Here is a 24,685-nt window from a genome sequence, read left to right as displayed (position 1 = left end):
ACTCTCCCTTTTTACATTCCTTCTGAAATCAGCCATACTATTATACTACCTGTGTATAGGGTCAATTCCCTTCCTTTTGTTCCCTAAAATGTGACAACAGAGAACCATGAACTTCTATAGGACTAAAGGGTCTGCCTAATAGGTCCTTTTTATGCCCACTGTCTTTAAACTCAGGTGTTAATTAAGATTTCACCAATGGGGGTTCACCCCAAAGCCCTCTTGATCTGTTAGTATCTGAGCCAGGTTCCTCAGGCTGAGCCCACTCCCATTCTGTAGGCGTTGTTGGTCAATTGCTGGATACTGGTCTGCCTCCCTTCTTCCAAGGATCCTCCCTTTTTGGGCACACATAAGCAGTCCATTCTACAGGTTCTATTTCTGCCAATTGCACAGCTATTCCTCTTCTCCCTCTCTCTTTCTGCTTGGCCGGACCAGTCATATAGCACTGTTTTCTCCTGTTTTTTGAAGCAGTAATTTGATCCCAACTCTCTCTGGTCCATGGATCCTCCATTTCCAGCCATCCCCATCCTAAGGGTATCTTCCTTTGCCTATTCTTCCTTTCCTCCTCCTGTTCTCCCTCCATCTCCCAATCTACTTCATCCTTTTATTCCTCCTTCCACCTCAGTCACCAGATACCCCTCTTCTATTGGTGTCTCTGCCCTGACTGTTGCTTTCCTACTCGTTTTCTCCTCTTTTCCCTCTTTGTCTCCTCTGTTCCCAACTGTGTCATCGCCGTTAACAGCATACAGCCTCATAACTCTCCATGGTAGGTGTTTGAGGGGAAGGCTCACCCTCCTCCTTTCTGGTGGAGGCTTCCTCCTTCCCACAGATGTGTTACAGTGTTATATATTCAGTCACATCAAATAGTTGGAAATTTCACTTTCAAAGTATTTCCTAACTATTTAAGTGATGACCCAGGTCTTGGGACTTAACAGTTTCATTGCTTTGAAACTATAAAAATGGGAGGGGGAAAAACAGAAAACTATACAACTAATTTATTTCTTTTTTAATATGAATTTTTATACTAAAACCATTTATGTGAACCCTGCAAGGTATTGTACAGTTCTTTCATTTTTGCAAGTGACATACCGCTACATTGATACAATGACTTGTGAAACTATAGCACTTACCTGCCACACTGTTTTATTTTGCAAGCATAATTTTTAATAATTAAACATTGGTTGGAAGAGAGATGAAGGACTTGAGGGAATGTTCCTGCTGTACTGGTACACTGCACCCTGAAGATATCAATGTTACTATAGGAAACAGCTACTACATCTCCTTTGGACCGATAAGCAATCAGACATACCAAAATTGAAAAAACATTTTGAGAGCAAAAAAGCTACAAAAAATTACTATCTCATGCTGACTGTAAAAAAAAGACCAGGCTTACTTGTGATTAGCCATGCATCAGTCAGCTATTTTCTTTCTTTTTTTGCCATGGCCATAAACACATGAAATATAGGCTAAATCATGATGGTATAAATGGAAAGATGGTGTGTAAAGAACTGTTTCTAGTTTGTGGACTGCTTCAAATGTCTCACAGCTCCCCAGGGGCTAAATGGCAGCCATTGAGAATAGCTAATCAATGAGGAACACATCAAATCTAATCATGCTAACTCTAGCACAAACTGTGGGATGAAATGCAGTGTAGCTGCACCCTAAGATGGAGTGAGCACCAGAAGGATAGATGGCTCCAGCTCAGAATGGGAATATTCTGTGAAAGGAAGTTCTTTCAAACCCTAACATGTCATTGTTGTGCATGTTTTAAAATTTGGAAAGCACTGATTTATCCAAGTAGAAGTTATACTGTATTATATCAAATATAGCTGCTGTCAGTATAGCATATACCTACAAATTACTAAATGATGCATGTCTGTGTCAATATTGTTTGTAAGATTTTCCAGTTCAGAATGTTAACACCAATATTTTCTTCCATCAAGGAAGGGCCTACTCAAGAACATTGCAACAAGCTGCCATCCCTCTACTTCCTAAGAGAATCTGTGAAGAACGTTATCGGACAAGGTTCACAGGAAGGATGCTGTGTGCTGGCAGCCTACAAGACCAGAAACGTGTGGACAGCTGCCAGGGAGACAGTGGTGGACCACTGATGTGTGAACGCCCAGGAGAAAGTTGGGCTGTGTATGGAGTGACCTCCTGGGGTTACGGGTGTGGAGTCAAAGACTCTCCAGGTGTCTATACCAAAGTTTCTTCTTTTGTACCTTGGATAAGAAGCATAACTAAGTTATGACCATGTCTGGCCCGTTCAGTAACAACTGGGGACACACAGTGGACAAAACACCCCCTTTTTTGCATGTGCTACTTTCTGCGTATTATGGCATTTTCAGCTAAAATGTTGCTGGAATGTTGGGTATCACTCATACATTTAAACAAGAGGCAGGGAAGTTAATATTTCTCTGTTGTTCCCTATGGATGAAATCCTTAACAGCATAAACAGCTGCACAAATCAGTTTTATAGCTTTGTTGCTTGAAGACACTAATCTCATCAGCCTAAAACTCAGAGCATGCAGGCTCCACAAAGGCTCCCCTCATTGGTGGAACAAGTCTGTCTTTTGTGCAACAGAACTTACAGACACGTCACATGCACTAGGCTGTATTAGGTTTCACAATCAGATTTTTTTACAGTTTAAGGACTCAAGTGTTTTACTGCGTAAGACAAAGTCCTCTGGATTCTGCTCAATTAGGTTAGATTTTTAAGAATTCATCCTCTAAGAATCATTTACCTTCTGTACTAAAGTCATGAGTATCCATTCCTTTTTTCAAAATGAAGGTGGCAAAAGTAGGGATATGTCCTTAGCAGATATAAACATTTGAGAAAATGTTCACTGACATGTCTTTCTTTTCTAAGAACTTCATCATGACAGGACCTAAAGGGCTTAACTTAGTGAAGTAACCTGATCAATGTCACTTGTGCTAGTTCCTTGAAAGTGTAATATAACTGCACATTATTTATGACATATATGTAGGAGCATCTGTAGAACCACTGAAAGTTTTAGCTCCTGTTCCAACTTAATTTGAGGAAGTATTTTAAAGATACAGCAATAGCTATGCTAGAAAGTTAAGATGTGGATGTTCTGTATCATTTTATGTAAATGTTAAATCTGCAACCACTAGAAACAATGTCTACGCTTGTACATGTGTGACAGATGTGAATTTATATCAGTTATCAGCGTTTCAACAAGTATGACTTTACTTTGTGCTGCAATAGTTACCTAGCATCTCACAATTATACAGAGGCCCTTGGAATAATATTTGGCCCCTTTTTGTTAAGACCAAATTAGCATGAAGGGCAATGACAAAACTTTAAACCTGTAAGTCGTGCTAGATAATTCTGTACTTTCAAGCTTATGTTAAGCTTTGGAGGACTACATTTTTAACAAAGCACTCAAACCAAAATCTACATAGCTCAACAGATTTACTGCTGTTTCTTAGGAAGAATGGGCACAGCTGTGGGAGTGGGGAAGAAAAAGACTCTTCAAAAAGCATATATTGGAATAATGAAAATTAATATCCCGTGTAGCTTTTTAAAATATCTAACAGTTGAATTCAGTTTCAGCTTAAAACTGTTGCAGAGTTCATCTGATATCAGACTGTATTACTATGAATGGAAGTTTAGCAGTATACTCAAAAGCTTTCTATTTGTAAACCCAAGTCTCATGTAGCTTTATATTTCGGTCAACAAATCCATTTATTATTGATAATAAAAGCTGCCCTTTATCGGAAACCTTATTCTTGTCATATGCTCCACTAAAAGAATAACTGACTCGACAGCAATCTGCCATGTGACAGCTATTCTTACTCTTAGGTCACTATAAACATTGTATGGAATTTAGTAAATCCTAGATCAGATCTTCAGCTGCAAAGCTTCACTGCTGTTAGAGTGATGACAGCTATACTAAGAGCACTATACAACTGTAATCATTCTTTTTCTGTTTCAAATTGTTCATGGAAAATTTCCTCTTTACTTAAGCCTGAAATCTTTTAGCTTGCATTTTCTGCTTTGCCAAGATACAAATACTTTTAAATGATTCAAGTGCATCCTCCAGTGTTTTCTCTAGTTATCAGTGTTAATCGTCACAACAGAACTTCATTTCAAGTGAACTTAAAATCAAGAACCCTTCTATTAGGGTTGAAAATTAATTCTATTTAATTCTGAAAACAATAGGGAGTTGCATGGGCCTCCTGCACCTAGAACTGCCCATCGTAGTATTCACATTTGCCCCTTAATTATCTCTTGCTGTTTGATTCTCCTGCTTACACATTTCTTTTTCAATTCATATATATAAACTTACATCTCAACTCTGATGTCAGTGTAAAGGCAGAGGAATTAGGAGCAAACTGGAAGGTTCACCAGTTTTCTAAAAACTGATATAGCAATACTACCCTCTAGTGGGCACTTAAATATAGTTTCATACCTCACCTGTAAGTCATCCTCACTCTACTTTCACATAAGGATTCCATGCTTCCTCGACAGGTTTTGTTCTTATTTGTCCTTGTCCTCTTCTATGCTTGTTTCCCCATTTTGAATTTTAGACTGCAAAATCTTGGGGGGGGGGGGGGGAATTGGTCCCTGCCTTGCACAGATGAACTCTACAATAATTATCCACTTTGCAAAGCACCACACAACACATGGCAACTCCTAAAAGCTTTAAAAAGGTGTTAAATCACAAAAAGCAAAAAAACAGGGCTGGCAGTATAAATCCCCATCACTCAAGTAATTATGTATTTTTTTCCCTATGAACTCTTTCCATGCAGCTCCAAATTGAACTGGGATAACCAAATGAATACTCACACAAATAAAAAATTATTTCAATATTTTAAAGGCACAGCATGAGTCACAATGTATAGTCAGAAATAAGGGAGATGCATGCTTTCACTATGTTAAAGAATGCATACTCTCATCAGCCACAACATTAAAACCACCTGCCTAATATCATGTAGGTTCCCTGCCCCGTGCTGCCAAAACAGCTCGTGTGCCAAGGCATGGACTCTACAAGACCTCTGAACATATTCTGTGGTATCTGCCACCAAGACATTAGCAGCAGGTCCTTTAAATTCTGCAAACTGCGACCTCTATGAACTGGATATGGTGTTCCAGCGCATCCCCCTAGACCAATGATGGTGAACCTTTTTTAGCCCAAGTGCCCAAACTGCAACACAAAACCAACTTATTTATTTCAAAGTGCCAATACTCCCCTGGACTGCAAGGAGAACAAACCTATCAATTCTAAAGGAAATCAACCCTGAGTGCTCACTGGAAGGACAGATCCTGAAGCTGAGGCTCCAATACTTTGGCCATCTCATGAGAAGACTCCTTGGAAAAGACCCTGATGCTGGGAAAGTGTGAAGAGAAGGGGATGACAGAAGACTAGATTGTTTATTTTATTTATTTAATATTCCGCCCATCTGGTCTGGTCGACCACTCTGTTGGACAATATCATCGAATCTACAAGATGAATTTGACACAACTCCAAGAGGAGTGGAAGATAAGAGGGCCTGGCGTGCTCTGGTCCATGGGGTCATGAAGAGTCAGACACGACTAAACGACGACTGAGGTTTTAGTTTAGAAACAACTCCTATAGTTGTCCAAACTAATCAAGCTTTTATCTTAAAAGAAACACAGTAACAGAGCTTTCAATGATACTTTTTTATTGAAAAAAACCAACTCTAGTAAATGGAAAAAAATTATTAAAGTAATACATTGTACACATAGCCTGAAGTCAGGTAATTTATGCAAACTTTTAAAATAATTATGTCAATGTAAGAGATAAGGGATACTCAACTCATAATATGACTATATACCACACTGAAACTGTATGGGGCAAGCATTACTAGCAACTGAAATGACTTTTTCTGGTCTTACGTCTTGTGACAAAAAGCCTCCATCATAGCATTGTAGATATCTATCCCTTGTGTTGTTCTAGGCAAAGACAAGTTTTACCAGCTCTTCTCTCATGATGAGAGCCAATGCAGCCAACAGCATAATGCAAAATTACTGCTAGCCTTGAATGACTATATCTGTGCTTTCATCCAAGCACATGGAGAATAGGTTGCCTGTTGTAAGTCACTGGTGAGCTGCTGACTAACATCACTTGCCATATGCAGGACTCTATCATTAACAGTATTTCTGCTAAGTGGCATCTCAGAGATGTGTTGCATAACTTTATCCTTGTTTGGGAAATCATGAAAAAAGGAATTACTCCCAGCAAACATGGCTGTTTTGATAAAATCCCCATCGGAGAGGGGCTTACCATGTTTTGCTATGCACAGTGAAATTTGAAATCTGTCAGATGATTTGTTTTAGAAAGAGATTCGCAAAAACTAAGATGCTGGGAGCGTTATTTCCTCAGTTTCCCTTTAAGAAACTCCTTTCAGCTTCATCAAGTTAGGCAAAACTTTTATGGTTGGTTTCAAAGTGACTTATCTCCCACTATCTGCTTTCAGTTTTGTTTTGCTTTATTCATTTTTGTGTTCAAGATTTGGAATCTACAAAAACACAAAACGTACGTGCATGTGACATATACACACGCACATCCATCTTTTTATATATAAAGATGGATGAAACACCAATACAGATCTATCCCTACTAAAATATTGTCACATTTACACATTTTGTCTGGTTCTTTTTTGATTCCTTTTTGGAAAAAGTCAAGTGCGAAATGCTACACTGAATTAAATGCACAAGTTTATTAAGTACACTGAAATCCTGGACTTGCTTCCTCCAAAGTAAGCCACTCTCAGAAAAGCAGCTATATATAGGAGTGCAAACTTTTAAAGTGTATACCCACATTTTATACACTACATAAGGTGTATACACACATTTCACTTATTTGAAATGTAGTATTGGAAAATAATTTTACAGATATGACTTGTCAGAAAGATAAGTAAAGCAAATTAAGTGTGGATTCTCACTAGCTAAAATAACAAAACAAAGGGTATTGTACTACAGTAGCATCATGAGAAGACAAGCTCACTGGAAAAGGCAGCAATGCAGAAAAAAGTGGAATGCAGTAGGAAAAGAGGAAGAATGCACACGAGATGGAGTGACTCAATAAAGAAAGCCAGTCTTTTTTTGTATAACCTTTTGCTTGGTGTGGCAGTCAAAATAGGACCAGGAGCAGAGACTGGAATTCAGATATGATGAATAAACTGCGATACTCTTGCCTGTTTTTGCAGATGAGAAAGAAACACAACTGCTACACATTTCAGACATCTAGACCCAGGTGTCAGTTGTCTTACTAGGTGTCTGCTATTAATTTGACTCTGCTAAATATTCCAGTTCTGCTCAGTTCAATTTAGTCTAAACAGAATCTTGAAATACTTGCTGAGCTCAGCAGAAACTGCAGAGCTCAATGCAGTAGAGATTGATTTTGGAAGGTTTCTTTTTTCATGGTTTTATGAGTCAGCCTCTGTTTCTCTCTCCCACCCACACACCCTAAAATATGTACAATCAGTTGCTTCAGTTCAGTAGGTCCCCATTTCCTAATTACATGTAAACAAACATGATGAATCCACCCTTTCGTCTACACCTCCTGCTATACAAACCAATCCACCCGTCCCTCTCTTGCACCTTCCTTCCGCCCTCACTGGAACCTTCCTTCCGGTTTGCAGTCATGTCCAGCAGAAGTAGTAATTCACAAGCTGGATTGACTGCTGCCAACTCCTTTACAGCTATAAACGGTAAAGCAGTGGTATCTGCAATCTGCCAAAAGAACCGATTTACAAGTGCCACAGCCAGGGAAGGTAGCAGGGGTAAGTGGCTTAAGATTGTGCAATTTCTGAGGTTTGGCTGGGGGAGGGGGGGTAGTAATCCGGCAACTTGTGTCTCGTGTCTGTGTGTGCTAGGTATGGCACATGTATCATTGGTTCGCCATCACTGCCCTAGATGGTCAACTGGATTGAGATCTGGGGAATTTGGAGGCCAAGGCAACACCTTGAACTCTGTTTATGGTAGGGTGCATTATCTGCTGAAAGAGGCCATTGGCATCAAGGAACACCATCATCATGAAGGGGTGTATGTCATCTATAACAAACTCTAGGCAGATGGTATGTGTCAAATACCACATGAATGCCAGGACCCAAGGTTTCCCAGCAGACTAAAGCTCCCAGAATGTAACACTGCTGCCGCTGGCCTGCCTTCTTCCCATAGTGCACCCTACTGCCATCTCTTCCCTAGATAAACGATACATATGCACCTGACCATACACCTGATCTAAAAGGTGTTTCCTCAGATCAAGCAACCTTCTCCCATTGCTCCATGGTCCATTTTTGACGCTCAATCCCCACTGCAGGCGCTTTCAGTGGTGGGCAGGGGTCTTCATCGGCACCCAGACCGTCTGCAGTTATGCAGCAAACTGCTGTGCACTTTTCTATCATTGTCAGCATTATGTTTTCCAGCAACTTAAGCTACATTAACTCTTCTATGTGATTAAACCAGATCAGCTAGCCTTCACTCACCATTTGCATCAATAAGCTTTGGGCACCCACAACCCTGATGCCAGTTCACTGGATGTCCTTCCTTGCACCACTTTTGGTAGATACTAACCACTGCACACTGGGGAACACCCCATAAGACTTGCTGTTTGGGAAATGCTCTAACCCAGTCTAGCCATCACTATTTGGCCCTTTTTAAGGTCACTCAGATCTTCTCGCCCACATTTCCTGCTTCAAACACATAAAATTCAAGAAATGACTGTTCGCTTATTGCCTAATATATCCCACTCCTTGACAGGTGCCATTATGATGATATATTCAGTGTTACTTCACTTCACCTGTCAGTAGTTTTAATGTATTTCAGAAGACTGTTGTCAACTGCCAATCTTTGAACCCAAAACTGCCAAGCGTATCAACCCTGCAAAAAATAGAAAAGAAAAAGATCATCAGATTTTATAATCCCAAAATTTGTAATCAACCAGTATTCAATTCCATGCATCAAACCAAACCCTTCTGCATAAACCTAAGGCACTGATGAAAAGAGCTACAGTAGTTCCATATTTAATCTTGATATGATTCCAATAACTACCTTTAAAGGAACATTCATATGCATGTCACTTACTCAAAACACCTCAAGCCTTTTTGATTCAGCTCAAAACTTAATAAAGGGACCACCTTCACCATATGTGTCTGTTATAAGGAGTTTATCGGCCTTTGGTACAAAGTCATTCAGAAATCGCCAAAAGTATCACTCAAAATGCTTCGTTTGGGTGAAAACTGACTCCTAGAACTGGTGGATGTCAAGAAGAGATATGCAAACGCCACCCAAGCAACCGCCTGAATCTGCAGTCTCTCCACCATCTTAAGAGACTGATGCATGGCGAGCCTTTAAGCCATGTTCGAGTCACTTCGTAAAGAGTACCCATCGCCCGGTCACTCCACCAAATGCAACCTGTCCCTTGCCCAAGTCAGAGTCTCGCACCAACTGACCACGGAGGAGCTATGCCAAGAGGCAAGGGGGGCCGTTTGCTCTACCATGAATAGGAAGGGAGGCTGCCACGCTGGCAGGTCCCATGGAAGCATGGATTCAGCCCCAGGACCCCACGAGTCAAGGCCACCATCTTGCAGTAGAGGAGGAAGGCGAGTTCCTGTTGTTCGCTTGTGACTCGCCCCCTCACGGCTGGTGCCGCCGAGACCCAGCGCAGGGACTCGAGCCGCCGTCGCCGCCATCCCGCCTCCTCCGTCCCACACGCGCAAATTTAACGGCTTTCTCCTCCTCCTCGCAGCCCCTCGTTCGGCGCCGCTTCCACCAGAACAGCGCTTTCCTCACCTTAAAATGAAGGCTCACCATTACGCTCGGAAGGACTTGTTCACAGCCCTCTCCTCGTTATCTTCACCTCATAATCGGAAACTGGAAACGAGGCGCATGCGCGGGAGCTGCATTTCGAAATGGAGAGGCCTCGTAAGGCCTCTCATGGACCCTGAAACTTCCGCACAAAACTTACAACTCGCTACTAAAACCTGTACCAGGCCCCGTTGAGAACAATGGGCTATGGCCCACACCCCTAAAGGCCTTGTGTTTCGTGCCCTTTCCCCCCCCACCTCACCTCGAACACCACACACTCACCCGTCCGCCCGCCGAGAAAAGAAAGAAACCGCTTCCTCGCGAGCATTTTATACCGGGGGAAATCGCCTCGCCCCTCCCCTCTTGGCCCGCGCAGAGGAGGACGGGAGCTGCGTCTGTTCTGCGCGTGCGCTCTAGGGTTTCGTTTGGAAACGGGCGATGTTGTGGTTTTCGCGGAGGTTGCGTTGCGCCCTCTTTTTGCTGGCCACGTTGAACAGTCTTTCAGAATTGGTTAGCCCCAGTAAAAGTGTTTGGTCTTCATTCAGCTGTTGTTTTTTTTAAAAAATTGGCTCTTAAAAAATGTTGCAGAACTTCAGGTGGTCGACTGACGTTTGTCTCTGTTGTTTCTCAGTAACGCTATTTTTGACCACCTAGGAGTCATCACGAAATATTCAGTGTGATATAGTAGATAGAGCAGTGGTTCCCAGCCTTAGGTTCCCAGATTTTCTGGGGCTACAACCCCCAGTAAACTTTCACCTCTAACTGTGCTGGCCAGGATTTCTGGGAGTTGTAGTCCAAGAACATCTGGGGACCCAAGGCTGGGAACCACTGCAATAATGTGATGGACTAGGATTTAGGAGCCAGGGGCTTGAATCCTAGCCCAGCCATGAAAACATACTGAGGCTGTAGAACTGGTAAAGTTACTCCTTAAATATCTCACTTAGCTTGAAAGCCCTATTAGAGCTGCGGTAAATTGGCTTCACTTGACAGCATGTAGCAGGAGTTACCATATTTCAGCATCTGAGTTTGGTATTAGAATGTGCAAGTACTGTAGGACCTGGTGATGTTTCTGTTCAGAGTGCTAATCCACCAACTGTATCTCTCTTGGGAGACTCCAATCCCAGCCAACAGCTTCATCTGTGCTTGGAGAAGGGGATTTTGATCCATGAAAGCTCCTGCTGAAACAAATGTGTTAGTCTTTAAGATACCACAATGTTCTGTCCTCTTCCTCCATTCTTCCTGCCTTTATTTTGCCAGCATCCTCATCTTGATTCCATAAGCAAGCAAGCCTTACTGGGCTTCTTGCCCCAATCACAGAGACTGGCAAAATCATTTTTGGTTTCCAGCTTCCAAAATACAGTACTGCATGCAATGTGAGCATCCTGGAATTGCCAATCCAAAAATGTAACTTTTTCAAATGTATCGATCTGTATATACTTAACTTTCTAATGTTGGGGTGAGGAGGAGGGGATGGAAATTACCAAAACCAAGAGATAGTTGAAGGCTTTTGTATGTACAGTAATTGTCCAGTGAACCAAATGTTGTAAGTCCAAGACTATACCACTAAAATATCAGAAGCAAGCCTAAGCTTTAGAGCAGGGGTTTTAAACTCAATTTACCTGGGGGCCGCTAGAGGCAGAGTCTGGGTGATGCTGGGCCACATCAGATTTTCCGCCAAGCGGAGCAAGAGCCCAAGGAAGCCGCCCAGGAGTTTCCTTAGCCAACAGACAGGTGGGCTGGCTGGCAGGCTGCAGTTCTGGATGGAGGGTGCAAGAGGTGCTGTCTTGGGAGAGAGCCGGCGAGTGAGGCAAGGCTTTTTTTTACTCTTGACAGCAGAGGATGTGTGGGCGCTTTGGGGGGGCAGGCAAGGCGAGGGCCACAAACTATCATCTGGGGGGGCCGCAAATTGCCCCCGAGCCGCATGTTTGAGACCCCTGCTTTAGAGCCTTGCAGGACTCTAGTCAAGGCAGTAAGAGGGATGTGTGTGCAGAAGCAACTAAAAGGCCGTTTAGGGCAGTTTCTGAAATGAAGACTGCAACCTTGTACAGTCAGCCAGGGGTAATAGGTTTCAGGCTTTACTTCAGGCAATTCAGATTTAATTGTTCTTTCCAATTTTGGTGGACAAAGCTTCCAGTCACCGAGCACCCCACTGCCTTATATGAAATATTTATTTATAAGGCAATACTGGGGTGCTGCATGATTGTGATGTAGTGGATAAAAGTGGCAGCCAATGATTGCAGCTTCACTAACGTCCCAGAGGAATCCAGCCTGGGTAGCTTTGGAATGGTTGGGCTTGAATAGAACAATCTAAGCAAGCCATGTCTGATTACTGGCAAATTAATCACTTGCTGTGCTCGGCAGAGGGGAGGGGAAATGAAAAAAAAAAAGTTGACAAATCCAGCAAGGCAAAAAAAGAGAAGAGATTTTAATTTATTTTTATTAACTGATGTATTGCATCAGTGATAGTCTTGAACAGAATCCTGCCCCCACTTCCCTTGCCATCTGCCAAACAGTGGAAGTGATTAATTTGCTAATATCCAGAAGTGGCTCGCTTATTAACTGGAATGATCTAGGTGATCACACATCAAGAAAACATGTTTATTTGGACTGATCTTTAATTGTTCCAAGTAAACAGTAGTCTCCAACCCTAGACCAAACTGTAATGGATTGCTCCACATTAGGGGATGGTTTGGAATGCTCTAACAAAACATTGTGTACTTGACATTTTAAGATGATTCCTGCAAGAGACTACTAAGCATGATGAACACCCTTGTAATTTACATGGGACTCAGAAGACTTTGGTTCAGATAGCTGCTCAGGAGTGGGAACTCACCAATGGAGATGCTGGCACTTTTGAAGCTACACCTTAAATATTTCACTTATTCTGAAAACCAAATTGGAGGTCACTAGAAGCCAGATGTGACTTGATGACACATAACATGCACAAATGCAACTAAGGGAAAATAGGCTATGTGTGATATGTGAAAAAGTTATAAATGCCCATAGAATTGTATTAAACACTTGCCAGTACCAGATTTGTCTTTATGATCATATATAAATTTATTCTGTGATAAATCTACTGTGCTCCAAAATTTAAAAAAATGTTGATAGCAAACACCAGTGTAAAGATCAATATGGCCACTAGGTGGTACTTTTGTTTAATAGATTTCACCAAATATAGGCTGAAGACTATACATTTTAATTCAGTGAAGAAGTTGCTTTGACATTGGAAGTATATATAAGCATATTCCAAATATAGCCCATAGGAATAGTGCAATTTACAATGCCTTTAATCACTACATATTGATAACTTTAATGTCCTGCATTTTACAGTTCACAACAGATTTCTTTGGAGATGTTTAAATGGTTGATGTATAAAAGCAAAAATATAGACTTATCAATTGTGGCAACATTTTTTTTTAAAAAAATAAGAGAACAATGGTTATAAACAAAAGTCCAAGAGCAAAAGAGATTGTTTCAGTTTGTGCTTTTATTCCCATTGGTATGTAAACACTGATACATTTTAAAAGGCTGTGGATCATATTTGTAGTCCACCAATTGCTTCAGTCCCACTGTTGTCTCAAAGACTGCTTAAATAAAAGTAAATATAAATTTATTTGCAGAATACATCATGCGGAAGGCTGGACTGGATGAATCCCAAGCCAGAATTAAGATTGCCGGAAGAAATATCAACAACCTCAGATATGCAGATGATACCACTCTGATGGCAGAAAGTGAGGAGGAATTAAAGAACCTTGTAATGAGAGTGAAAGAGGAGAGTGCAAAAAACAGTCTGAAACTCAACATCAAAAAAACTAAGATCATGGCCACTGGTCCCATCACCTCCTGGGAAATAGAAGGGGAAGATATGGAGGCAGTGACAGATTTTATTTTCCTGGGCTCCATGATCACTGCAGATGGAGACAGTAGCCACGAAATTAAAAGACGCCTGCTTCTTGGGAGGAAAGTGATGACAAATCTTGACAGCATCTTAAAAAGCAGAGACATCACCTTGCCAACAAAAGTCCGAATAGTCAAAGCTAGGGTTTTTCCTGTAGTGATGTATGGAAATGAGAGCTGGACCATAAAGAAAGCAGACTGCCAAAGAATTGATGCATTTGAATTGTGGTGCTGGAGGAGGCTCTTGAGAATCCCCTGGACTGAAAGGAGAACAAACCTATCAGTTCTAAAGGAAATCAACCCTGAGTGCTCACTGGAAGGACAGATCCTGAAGCTGAGGCTCCAGTACTTTGGCCATCTCATGAGAAGAAAAGACTCCTTGGAAAAAAACTTGATGTTAGGAAAGTGTGACGGCAAGAGGAGAAGGGGACGACCGAGGATGAGATGGCTGGACAGTGTCTGCGAAGCAACCAACATGAATTTGACACAACTCCGGGAGGTAGTGGAAGATAGGCGGGCCTGCCGTGCTCTGGTCTATGGGGTCACGAAGAGTCGAACACGACTAAACGAAACGAAATAAATGTATTTATTGCTGTTGTGTAAGCTAGGTTAATCATAGTAAGGCTTTAAATTCTGTTATAAAAATCCTGAACATGTCTTTCATAATTTCCATTAGGGTTTTTTTTGTTTTGTTCTTATGAGGTTTTCTTGTTGTTATGCCTACTGTTGGTGCCAATAGAGACACCACCCATTTGGGTTCTATGAATGAGGATGGGAGATTTAGGAAAGCAAGAAGCTATGGCAAGATTTAAACCTCCCATACTCATCCATGGTATGGGTCTCAAGCCACATTAGTGCCCTGTACAGTTATTTGTAAGTAAGAGTCTGAACCAGATATGATGTACTGTTGTGCCATGTAATTTAGCTTTGAGTAACGGATACAAAAATTTACTACTAATGCAGTCATTCCCCAGTACCAGTCATGTATCTGACAGACTTGCAGTACAAATGATTCTTCACGTGACTGAATACTTAATCACACCAGTTAATTACTGCTTCTGTAATCTTGTAATAAGGCTGTTAAGTCTCTAATAGCTAGAACTCCTAACTCTCGAAAAGGCTAAGGATGAAGCATCACATATGATCTAAGATTCCCTCTCGCCTATTTCCTGACGTTTAACTCTTTTTGCAGGTGTTTTTCTGAACCTTAGGCCACTGACACTCCACCCTTGGCTTCCAAGTTCCAGGACTAATATAGGGTTGCCAATCATATTATTATCTGGAGGTAGTACTCATTTTTGTAAACGCTCTAGGTGCCAAACGAAGACACAGTTAATATTTTGTTTTGCACTTCTTCATCTCCCCTTTGTGTGCTGTCACAAAGTAAGCTGAGGAAGAAGAGAGTGAATGAAGGGAACAGTGAAGAAATGGCACACAATGGGCAAAATCCTGCTGCATAAAGTTACATCATGCAAACCAGGTCCAGTGCTGGTAATATTTAATTTACATTAATTGAAAGCTTCTTATCCTTTTTTCAGTTTCTGCAGATCCCTGTGGCTCCCTTTTGCTTGGGGGGAACCTTGGGATAGAAGAGTAAAAAAAAAAAATCTCGGGATTGCTAGTGACAAGGTAGGAACCACTGGCGGTGGGTGATTTGTGACTGATAAAGTCTCCAGCACCCTCACCCCCCCCCCGAATCAAGCTAGATTCTGTGGCTGAAATCCTGTTGCTTACATTGTAAGTCATGAGTAGGCCCATTTGAATCAATGGAACTTACAGAGGAGTTGGCACACCAAATCCCCACAGATAATAGGTCTACTTGAGTGTAGCTTGCTACATTAAGCAGCAGGATTCCAGGCACTACCCTGTTTCCCCGAAAATAAGACCAAACCTGAAAATAAGACCTAATACGATTTTATAGATGCTCATAATATAAGCCCTACCCCAAAATAAGCCCGTTAAGTGAAACTCCGCCCTCCACCATTGCAGAAACCAGAAGATGACATGATTGTATTTGAATAAATGTAGATTGTTGTACATGAAAAAAAAACCTGAAAATAAGCCCTAATGCATTTTTGCAGCAAAACTTAATACAAGATCCTGTCATACTTTCAGGGAAGCATGATATGTATTGGTTGTAAAGAACAAGGATAATGTGTGGATGAGGTTCTGTTCCATGCAAGTTTGTCCTCATGACTGAAAGCTGCAAGAGTCTAGGCAAGAATCCAAGTACTACAGTGAAGTTAATTGGACTTTATAGCTTCATAATCTAATAGATTTTTGGTAGCCACTTTCTCTGGTTTTCTTCAATGGAGCAATACATCAGGTGAGTAATAGACAGGAATAACTATGATAGTTGCAGCAAAAATAAAGGTAGTTGATCAGAGCATTTAAAATAACTACAATAGTATGACAATACCAGTATGAGTTTCTTTAAAAAATCAGTTAAAAACCAGGTCATTGTGGCTTTGGAATAGGCCTTGTGCTGGCACACCTCTGAGATCTGTTGGCAGAAAGATCTACTGGCCCAACTGTTGTGTTGGCACAAGAAGAGCCAAAATAGGAAGGCAGATGGGCTGGGGTGAGGGAGGAGGTGAATTAAGTTCCAAAAAGGCAAGAGACACAGCTATTATGCCAGCATAAAGTTAGGCTATGTAGTCCAAATGTAGTCCAAGTTGAGAGGCGTCCAAATGTTTTTCAATATCTTGAGGGACTGAGATGGATTCAGCATAGCTTCAGATGGCTCAGTGTCAACTCAATTGGCCCTCTGCCATCTTGGTTTGTCTGGATTGTGCATCTAAAAGATTTATTAGTGGGCACACAAGCTTATTAAATCCAAAAATAGTCATGCTTAGAACAGACCCAGTGACATTAATGGGCCTTAAGTCTCATGACCAAATTCAATCTGCCGATATCAGTGGATCTGCTATGTGTGATGAAATCTGGAGCCAATCCTTTAGTCTTTATTTGAAACCGTCTGCTCTTACTGGCTGCTTCAATATCTAAGCTGCCCTTGTTTTTATATATATATAAACAATATATATATATATATATATAAACAAGGGCAGCTTAGATATTGAAGCAGCCAGTGAGAGCAGACAGTTTCAAATATATATATATATATTAGAAAGAACACCTCAGTGTCACAGCATCTTAACAATCTTGGGAACAGTGTCCCTGTGCTGCAAACTTTCCATCTCCAGAGAGCAGCATACATAATAGAGTGGAGTACATCATGCATGTAATTCTATGAGAAGTTTCTGGGGGATTCAGCAGCAATCATGAATCTGTTTTCAATTTCTAATACTTACCTGAGGCCCTTTATCTGGAGAGATGCTAGCATGACTTTTACAACAGAGCAACAGGGCCTTCTCTGCATGATGCCATCTGAGCAGTTCCTACTTAGACAAACCCAAGCTGTTCTACCTCTCACTTCTAAAATTGTAAATGCTGTTCCTTCTCTCTTTTGGCATATAGTTATTTAAAGTAGTTTTATAGGCTTTGCTTTTGCTCTGCTTTATTACAACAGAATGAACGTGTAACTACAGTATAGCACAGCTGAGAAATTCTGACACTAAAGATAAAAAAAGTGTCAAGGCTGTAAAACAAGCAGCCACACACAGAATAATATTAACCATATGGAAACAGCAAGCAGCATTTAAAAATGAATAAATAAATAAAAATAAAAACTTATGTCAGGAAGCTCTGTTTCTTCTAGAGTATGTTATATCTTGGTGTCAGGATTCCATAAATGCTGGAGAAAGAGTAAGTGAATTTGCATGAGAATAAAGTCACTACCAAGTGGTGAGGTTGTTTTCTTATCAGAGTTTATTGTTGCACAGCAGAAATCATGCCACTATCAGAATAATGTCTAGTTTCATATTTTATTTTAAAAAATTGAGAAAAACATTTCCAGCAATTTTCATTCAATGTGAATGAGAAGAATATTACATCTATAAACACTGAAATAGCTATTTTATTCTTCCTGAGGAAGCTTCACATTTATCAGCAATAATAAAGTATAATCTGTACAATATATTCTGAAGATTGGTTCTATTCTCCATTTTCACATGTATAGAGCTGGGCAAATACTTCAGCAAAACCATGTGTATTTGCTTAGATTGACTGACACACATTGTGGGGTTTTCCATATGTTTATGTCCCTTTAACACTTCCCTTCTGCTAATAATCACACTCAGTTTTTTATTTCAGATCGGCAGCTCTCAACATCTCCCATGAGTTTTCATAATAAAAATGTTAAACTAAAAATGTAAAAGTGTATGCTCATATTTGTTCTGGCATTTAAATAACTTTGTGTGCTGTCAAATCACTTTGGAGTTTTAGTGACCTTATTTAAATGTTTAACCAGTGTTAAATGACAGGCTTTGCAATGCTATATATATGCCTTTAAGTCTCGTTATGTTTATTGAAACTTAGGGCTTGACTGCACAGGTCTACTGAAGCAGGCCACAGCAGCCTAATTAGGGTTGCTTAAGGTTGCATTCACATGGCATGTACACCTCAGACAACCCTAGTTGGCCCACCTCCCTTAAGAAAAGAAGAACAACAAAATCCCACTCCTTGCCCCCCCTCCTCCTGGGAAGCTTTCAATATTTTAATGTTAAAAGATATAGTGCATCAGCATTTTAAATCCAATGGCCTTTCTACTTAACTGATTAAAATCAGAGGGAGTTTAATATGTTGTTACCAATAAACCTCATTAGTTTCAGTGGATCCATTCTGCGTAGGACTAATATTGGATTAAATCCTAAATTTGAAAAACATTAAAGAAATCTCCTATAGTACTGCACAGTATGGTAAAGGATAAACTGACAGTTCTGCAGTGACTCCATCACAGATGAAGAAGAAACTGCATACATATCCAGGAACAATTTTACATTTGCTTATAATGTAACAATGGCAGAGATACAACAGAAGCTCTCCTTCTATGTCTGTACTGATTAAAGGCCTAATTTTTGCAAGGCAATAAATGATGGTAGGTAATGAAAATATCACAAATGGGACCAATGACTGAAGAAAGTTCATCATTCATCTAGTGCTTCGTAAACTGTGAGCACAGCCCAATGAAAAGAAAATCAGTCCATCTCTAGGAACATTTAGGCGTCTATGCTGTTTTTAAAAAATCAATAATGTGGACAACAAGTAATAGTGTAAGAGAAACTAGATGTGTCTTCTTTAAGGTGACTTATCACATTTTCCCCCTGATGTGGAAATACTGACTGATTTCAGTTCTTCTTTTCCAGTTCCAGGCAACTGCAAAAACTCTTGAATATTTTTAACTTAGCTTCACCGATGGCAAAAGGCAGACAAAGATCCATATAAATTAAAATCACAGGTATTGTGCTGCCATAGTGTTTCAAAGTTCCATACATGTAAACCTGTACAAGCTGGGATTTTACTGTTTATGTCATTTTGAAAAGACAACATAGATAATATGTTGTTCATTTGCATAATCTATAGATTGTATTGATATGCAAATAAATGACAAAATCATCATAATAAACCCTTTTGTAATGTCAAATTCCAAAAGCCATACTCCAGTAAAGGAAAGGAATGTATAAGAGATTATGGCTGGGGGAAGAAGATCTGCTGTTTATAGCAGTATCTTTTGGTTCGATATGTAGTTCTTGCTCTGATTCAGAGATCTGCAAGCATAGCAACTTGAAGCATTCATTACAGAAAATCAGTTCAAGTACAGTACTATTTTCTGTCTCAGCTGCCATCTGTTCAGGAAGAGATGGTTCCTATAAGCCTGCAAGAACTCTCAACTCTATGGATTGGTATGAAAGGATTCAGCCAGACAAATCATATCCATAATGTAATGTCCTCCAGAAGTTCTTCATGTCATGTTTTAGCTCATCACACAGTTTCTAACCAACTGGGTACTTCCAAACAAAATATATTTTTACCACAGATTGTGAAATAATAATAATTTAAAAAACTAGTTCCACATTTAGAAGTCAGATTGTAAAGTGGGAAATACACTTGTGCTACATATTTTCTCATTGTTTAAAAATATAAGACACACCATTGTAATCAAACAATTTTAAAACTGAGCAGGCAGACAGTGGGTTACAAAATCGACATGAGACACAATATCCTTAATCTGATATTAATATAATATATAAAATTGTAAATATTTACTACCATATGATTTTTGGATAGCTATGTAGCTTTGCTTTTGAAACGTAAACCAGTTATTTACTTCCATGTGTGATCACAGAACTTTACAGGCACAATCCGCTTAATTTTTTCCTGTGCCTGCCCTACTGAAATGAGTGGGAAGTACATGAGTACTTCTGGATAGCTGTGAAGTGCCCATTTTAATGGGGCTGGCACCAATGAACGTTTTGGTGCATTTTGCCCTATTGAATCTACATTACCCAGAGATTACTAGGAAATACCACGTGCCTCCTGCGATATTTGCACATCTTTTTTCATAGTCCACTTGCCAGCCTATGGCACAAAACGCATGTGTTCTTTTCAAAATAGATAATTTGCAAAAGCTTTCTGCTAGTTCCCAGAGATGGTAGGATTGATGATTTTTGAAGTGAAGAAGAACTTTTCCAAGAAAGTTTCTTTCTGCGCTATCTCACTTTTTGTAATTCTTGTCTCAGCCACGACGGCAGTGGTTGTCCCAATTTGTGTAACAGCTTTGACAGTTCCACATTGTGATCTCTGTAGTAGCTTGACAGGAAAATTCTGCACTGATGGACATAAAAACTCACATTTAATTTGGCGGAATACTATTTTCTATTTACTTCATCTTGACCAGAACCATGTATGTTTTTATTTTGTAAAACAAAATAAAACACAATATATATTAGGAAATGAATAACTAAAATAAACATAGCCTTAGCAAAGTACAAGAAGACACGACTGAGAATCATATGCAGAAATGGGTTCTACATATATTGCTCCTCTATCCTCTCTACCAACTGAGACTGCACTCATGGAACACGTTTAATTCTCATGCACTAAGATTTTATCCCCAAAACCTGCACTGAATGAGTTGCGCGGTGTTTTCTGGTCACAGTGTGAATTCCAGCGTATTCCAGGAACTAAAATGCACTGTGTCCAAATGAGTGTTTGTGTTTGTGCAGAATCAAGTGTGTTCCAAAAACCCAGAGCCAAAAACCATAAGGTGCAACAGAAGTAAAATCAAATCAGGTCACAGAAAAAAATGAAACATTGAATTATGTGGAAGTGTACAAGATGTTTTCTAAATGTATTAAAACAGTGAATATTCGTAGGATGTAATAGCATTGAAATTGTCTGCCAATTTATTTACATTTTATTATTTATAAATACATGAGGACACTTGTACTATCGTTTATAAATATAATGCTGGTAACTCAAAATCTCAAGATCTTTCTCTGTCCCCTTTGGTACAGCAGAAACAAATTTGAAGCAAATATTATAAGACAACTTGGATCCCTTAGGAGAAAGGTGGCATATCAATATTTTAAATTAAGAAATTCTTTTGTAAAATTCTGTGTGTTTTCAGGGAACAAAAAGCTTGTCAAATCATCATGCTACATCCTTTCCATGGAATCCTCATGTTAAATAAAGTTACTACATAATAGAGGCTTCAAGCATAATCCACATGGATAAATAATTGTGAAACAAATGGCATGCTGGCAACATTAAAGTCTAGCATTTCTAAGGCATATTAATTTCAAGGGGAAAGTTAAGTTTGTGCTTAAATTAATTCCCTTGAAATGAATTAACTTTAAGCATTTATCTTATTGGCTCTCATCCACATTATATATGAAGAATAAGAATTTACCTCAGGATCCATTGGAGGGTATTTTCTGCCTTTGCTCTTTCCAAGGCATTTTGTTTTTCCTTCTTCTAGAAGTTGACACCAGAAGCCTTTGTGTGAGTCAAACCTGAAGCATACAGTATCTTTAGACACAATGAACATCATGCCATTTTGAAAACTGTTCATTTACTGATGTGCTGGTATTTCATTTAAAAATGGTGAAACAAGTCCTATAACATAGCTGCCTCATCTACGTGAATGCAGAACTAGTAAATACATTACCCACTAACTGAAGCATTCTGAATAGAGGGTTCAAGCTTAAGCAAGTGACTGTAAGTGTTTATGGCTGAAACATCTCCTTCCAGCTCTCTTTTACTCTCTGCAAAGAGAAAGCTGCTCCTCCTCCCCATGCACCCCTTATAATAGCAGCCTAGCCTTTACTTGGCAGAAGGACCATAGAAGTCATTGCCTGGCTGTTTGCCTGCTTTGTTCTCTTGTTATCAGCTGCTCATGCCTACAATCGAGAAGAGGAAGGGGATGAAAAAACAGCCAACACTGGGACAACAACAACCATCCACAGCAGTCAACTAATATCCTGTTATATCTGTTCTATTATTCTATAAGCAAGTATAACAGCAGTGAGTGGACAACACTGGCACTCTTTGGACCACAGAGGACTTGGAGCAACATGTGCTCATAGTTTCAGTTTGAGCCTCTTCATAGATTGATGCCTGCCATTACCAATGCATTAGAGTTGGAGGACAGTCATACATCATAATTTCTAAAATTCCTTATCATGAAGGGTAGAACACAGTAACATGCTGTCAATTCCTATGTTTTTGAAGTCCAGGAAACCTGTCATGCAATGACAGCTGTCAAATAGATTGCAATGAATCAGTAGGCACTGATAAGAGGTTTTCCTCCACCACTTATTTCCATCTCTCATACAGTGTAGCTCCTGATACATATCCCCAACACACTAAAACACAGTATCTATATCAATTAATATACCATTAATTATGTATTTGACAGTCATGATAACTTCTTCTTTTGTTTCCTTTTTCTCAAACACATAGAATTTGACACTATATTCCCACTTCTTTATGAGAATGTAAAAATGGGACTACTTTACCCCCTGCAGTATATTTTGGGAGTTCTTTTGGCAAATCGTTCAACAAGGACAACTTATCTACCAATTTTCATACACAGATTCTAGTTGGCATACAGAATATGGGTTAATGAATGTATCTTAGACATTATAGACTAGGAGTCGTGGTAGACGGAGGAGACAATTCAAGATATAGTAGTATGCTCAGCTGGCATTTCATCGATGCAGGCTACAAACGATTCTCAGGGTCTTGAAAAGAGCTAAGAAGATAAAATCACACTGCCTATCAAACTGAAATAAAAGGGGAGCCATGTGGTCAGAGCAAAATAAAATTCAAATTTAAAAGGTGATACCTTTATAAATCACTTATCATACAATATGCGAGCTTTCATGAATTAAAACACCACTTCCATCAGGCTGCACCAGTGTGAAGACTCAACGTCCAAAAGTACATGGCACAGTGGATTTTGCCAGGAACATCTTTCTTAGATGGAAGTGCAGGAAGCAGTGATTGCTGTTTTAGAGTTACAGTCCAAGATGTGGATTGGACGTTATGCCCCAGTTAGTCCAACAATGAAGCACATGTCATGTGCACAAACACACCTCCTCATTTGACCTTTCTTTGAAACGGATATGTTTCTGCTTGCTGGTGGGAGGATGACACAGAAAAAACCGAGTCTTCCAATTGAGAATTGGAGTATTAATTTAGTAAACTCACTAGCTTTTGCCAACTGGGGTCAGATTAAAGTCAAAGTAATATTACCTAGTGGTTGTAGTCCTGCAATAATGCTTCTTTCCCTCTATCTTATGAGATCATGTTCACTGAATTTGGACACAGAATGATAAAATAGCTCTGGGATAAGGAAACTTTAGGAGGAAAATCCAGCATAAATAAGGAGCCACGAGAGCAGTGTCAAATGTTCTGGTTCTGAATCTTCATACTGCACCTGGTTTGGCCTACCAAAGTACATGTACAGTATGTGTAAGAATGCAATCTAGGGCACAATAAAGAATTTATGCTATTTGATTCTATTTTGTTTCATGGTAACTACATAAAATGCAGATTGGTGGGTGGGGTTCTGTTGTAAAAGACGGTGTATGTACCACCTAACATTAGTGTTTCTGGAACAGAAAGATTAAGCAAGAGGCACTGTCATTACCTAGGGGATATCAGCATGCATTCACATGCTTTGGGGAAGCTTTCTATAGCACTCAATGAAAGCTATGGAATCATTACTAAATATCTGACATCAACTCCTATTGATGAAATCACTCACCTAGCAGGTATTGCACTCAGTGACACATGGGGAAGTAGCAGTTAACAGTGATAAGGCATCTACATCAAATGAGCATCCTCTCTTGGGCTACCATCCTGGCCCTCCTAGATTAATTCCCCCCCCCCCCCCCGAATGTCTGTGCATCTTAAAAGTACAGCAGAACATGCTAGGACTGTAATGTTGAAAGAAATAACGATTCACCTCATAAAACAGATTAAAGTTGAGGAAAGTCTAGCACATGGTTACCTGGGGAACTGAATTACTTGGAAGCTACTAAACAGGATACAGAGTAGAGTTGGCAAAACCAATGTGAAACTCTGAAAATAAGGTTTTCGTATCCATACAGTCCTTTACAGAGAGGAATTTTATACTAAGTGGAATCTATCTCCCTCAACATGTAACTTGATGTTAGCTTGAACCAAATGCTCTTGATGTTTCCCAAATACAGTGGTGCCCCGCATAGTGAGGTTAATCCGTTCCGGATTAACCTTCGCTATGGGAAAACATCGCTATACGGAACGGAAAAGCGTTCCAAATGGGCACAAAACTCACAGTTCTGCGATGTTTCCCCCATCCGGCCGCCATTTTCGTGCCCTCGGTAAGTGAGGGCAGGGCGCGAAAACGCTGTGCGCGGCCATTTCGGGCATCCGGCAGCCATTCTGGACCCGCCGAACAGCTGATTGAAAAAATCCATTGGAACCGTCGGTATGCCTTTGCATTAGCGATCCAAAAAAAGGATCGCTATGCGAATTCGTTGTTATACGGTGCGCTCGTTAAGCGAGGCACCACTGTATAAGCCGAGGCACCCAATTTTATCA

General features: G+C 40.1%; 2 protein-coding genes, 1 long non-coding RNA gene and 1 other non-coding gene across 7 annotated transcripts in view; 1 reads left to right on the top strand and 3 right to left on the bottom strand.

Annotated features, from left to right (window-relative positions):
* Nucleotides 1–3,742, top strand: part of PRSS12 (serine protease 12) — a 55,993-nt gene extending 52,251 nt beyond the window's left edge. For 2 of the 3 annotated variants that reach the window (XM_073001715.2, XM_073001714.2), the window contains exon 13: nucleotides 1,941–3,742. In XM_073001715.2, coding sequence (XP_072857816.2) covers nucleotides 1,941–2,248 — 308 coding nt within the window. In that variant the 3' untranslated portion in view covers nucleotides 2,249–3,742. The remainder of the gene's footprint in view (nucleotides 1–1,940) is intronic. The other variant, XM_073001716.2, reaches the window with a different exon arrangement.
* A 2,450-nt stretch (nucleotides 3,743–6,192) lies between these two features.
* LOC110072808 (uncharacterized) lies at nucleotides 6,193–10,106 on the bottom strand. The gene is made up of 2 exons (XR_002299440.3): nucleotides 9,782–10,106; nucleotides 6,193–8,869 (listed from the first exon to the last, which is right to left on the bottom strand). It is a non-coding gene; the product is annotated as an uncharacterized LOC110072808 (long non-coding RNA).
* Nucleotides 9,402–9,538, bottom strand: LOC140707931 (small nucleolar RNA SNORA24). Its single transcript, XR_012088060.1, has one exon. It is a non-coding gene; the product is annotated as a small nucleolar RNA SNORA24 (small nucleolar RNA).
* A 7,400-nt stretch (nucleotides 10,107–17,506) lies between the features above and the next one.
* Nucleotides 17,507–24,685, bottom strand: part of LOC110072807 (bifunctional heparan sulfate N-deacetylase/N-sulfotransferase 3) — an 86,076-nt gene continuing 78,897 nt past the window's right edge. For both annotated transcript variants that reach the window (XM_073001718.2, XM_078376630.1), the window contains exons 13-14: nucleotides 21,507–21,609; nucleotides 17,507–20,424 (exon numbers count right to left, since the gene is read on the bottom strand). In XM_073001718.2, the coding sequence (XP_072857819.2) occupies nucleotides 20,305–20,424; nucleotides 21,507–21,609 (223 nt within the window). In that variant the 3' untranslated portion in view covers nucleotides 17,507–20,304. The remainder of the gene's footprint in view (nucleotides 20,425–21,506; nucleotides 21,610–24,685) is intronic.

This window comes from Pogona vitticeps, chromosome 5 (genome assembly GCF_051106095.1).
Source record: "Pogona vitticeps strain Pit_001003342236 chromosome 5, PviZW2.1, whole genome shotgun sequence".
NCBI classification, from domain to species: domain Eukaryota; kingdom Metazoa; phylum Chordata; class Lepidosauria; order Squamata; family Agamidae; genus Pogona; species Pogona vitticeps.
This window is presented reverse-complemented; position numbering and strand designations above follow the sequence as displayed.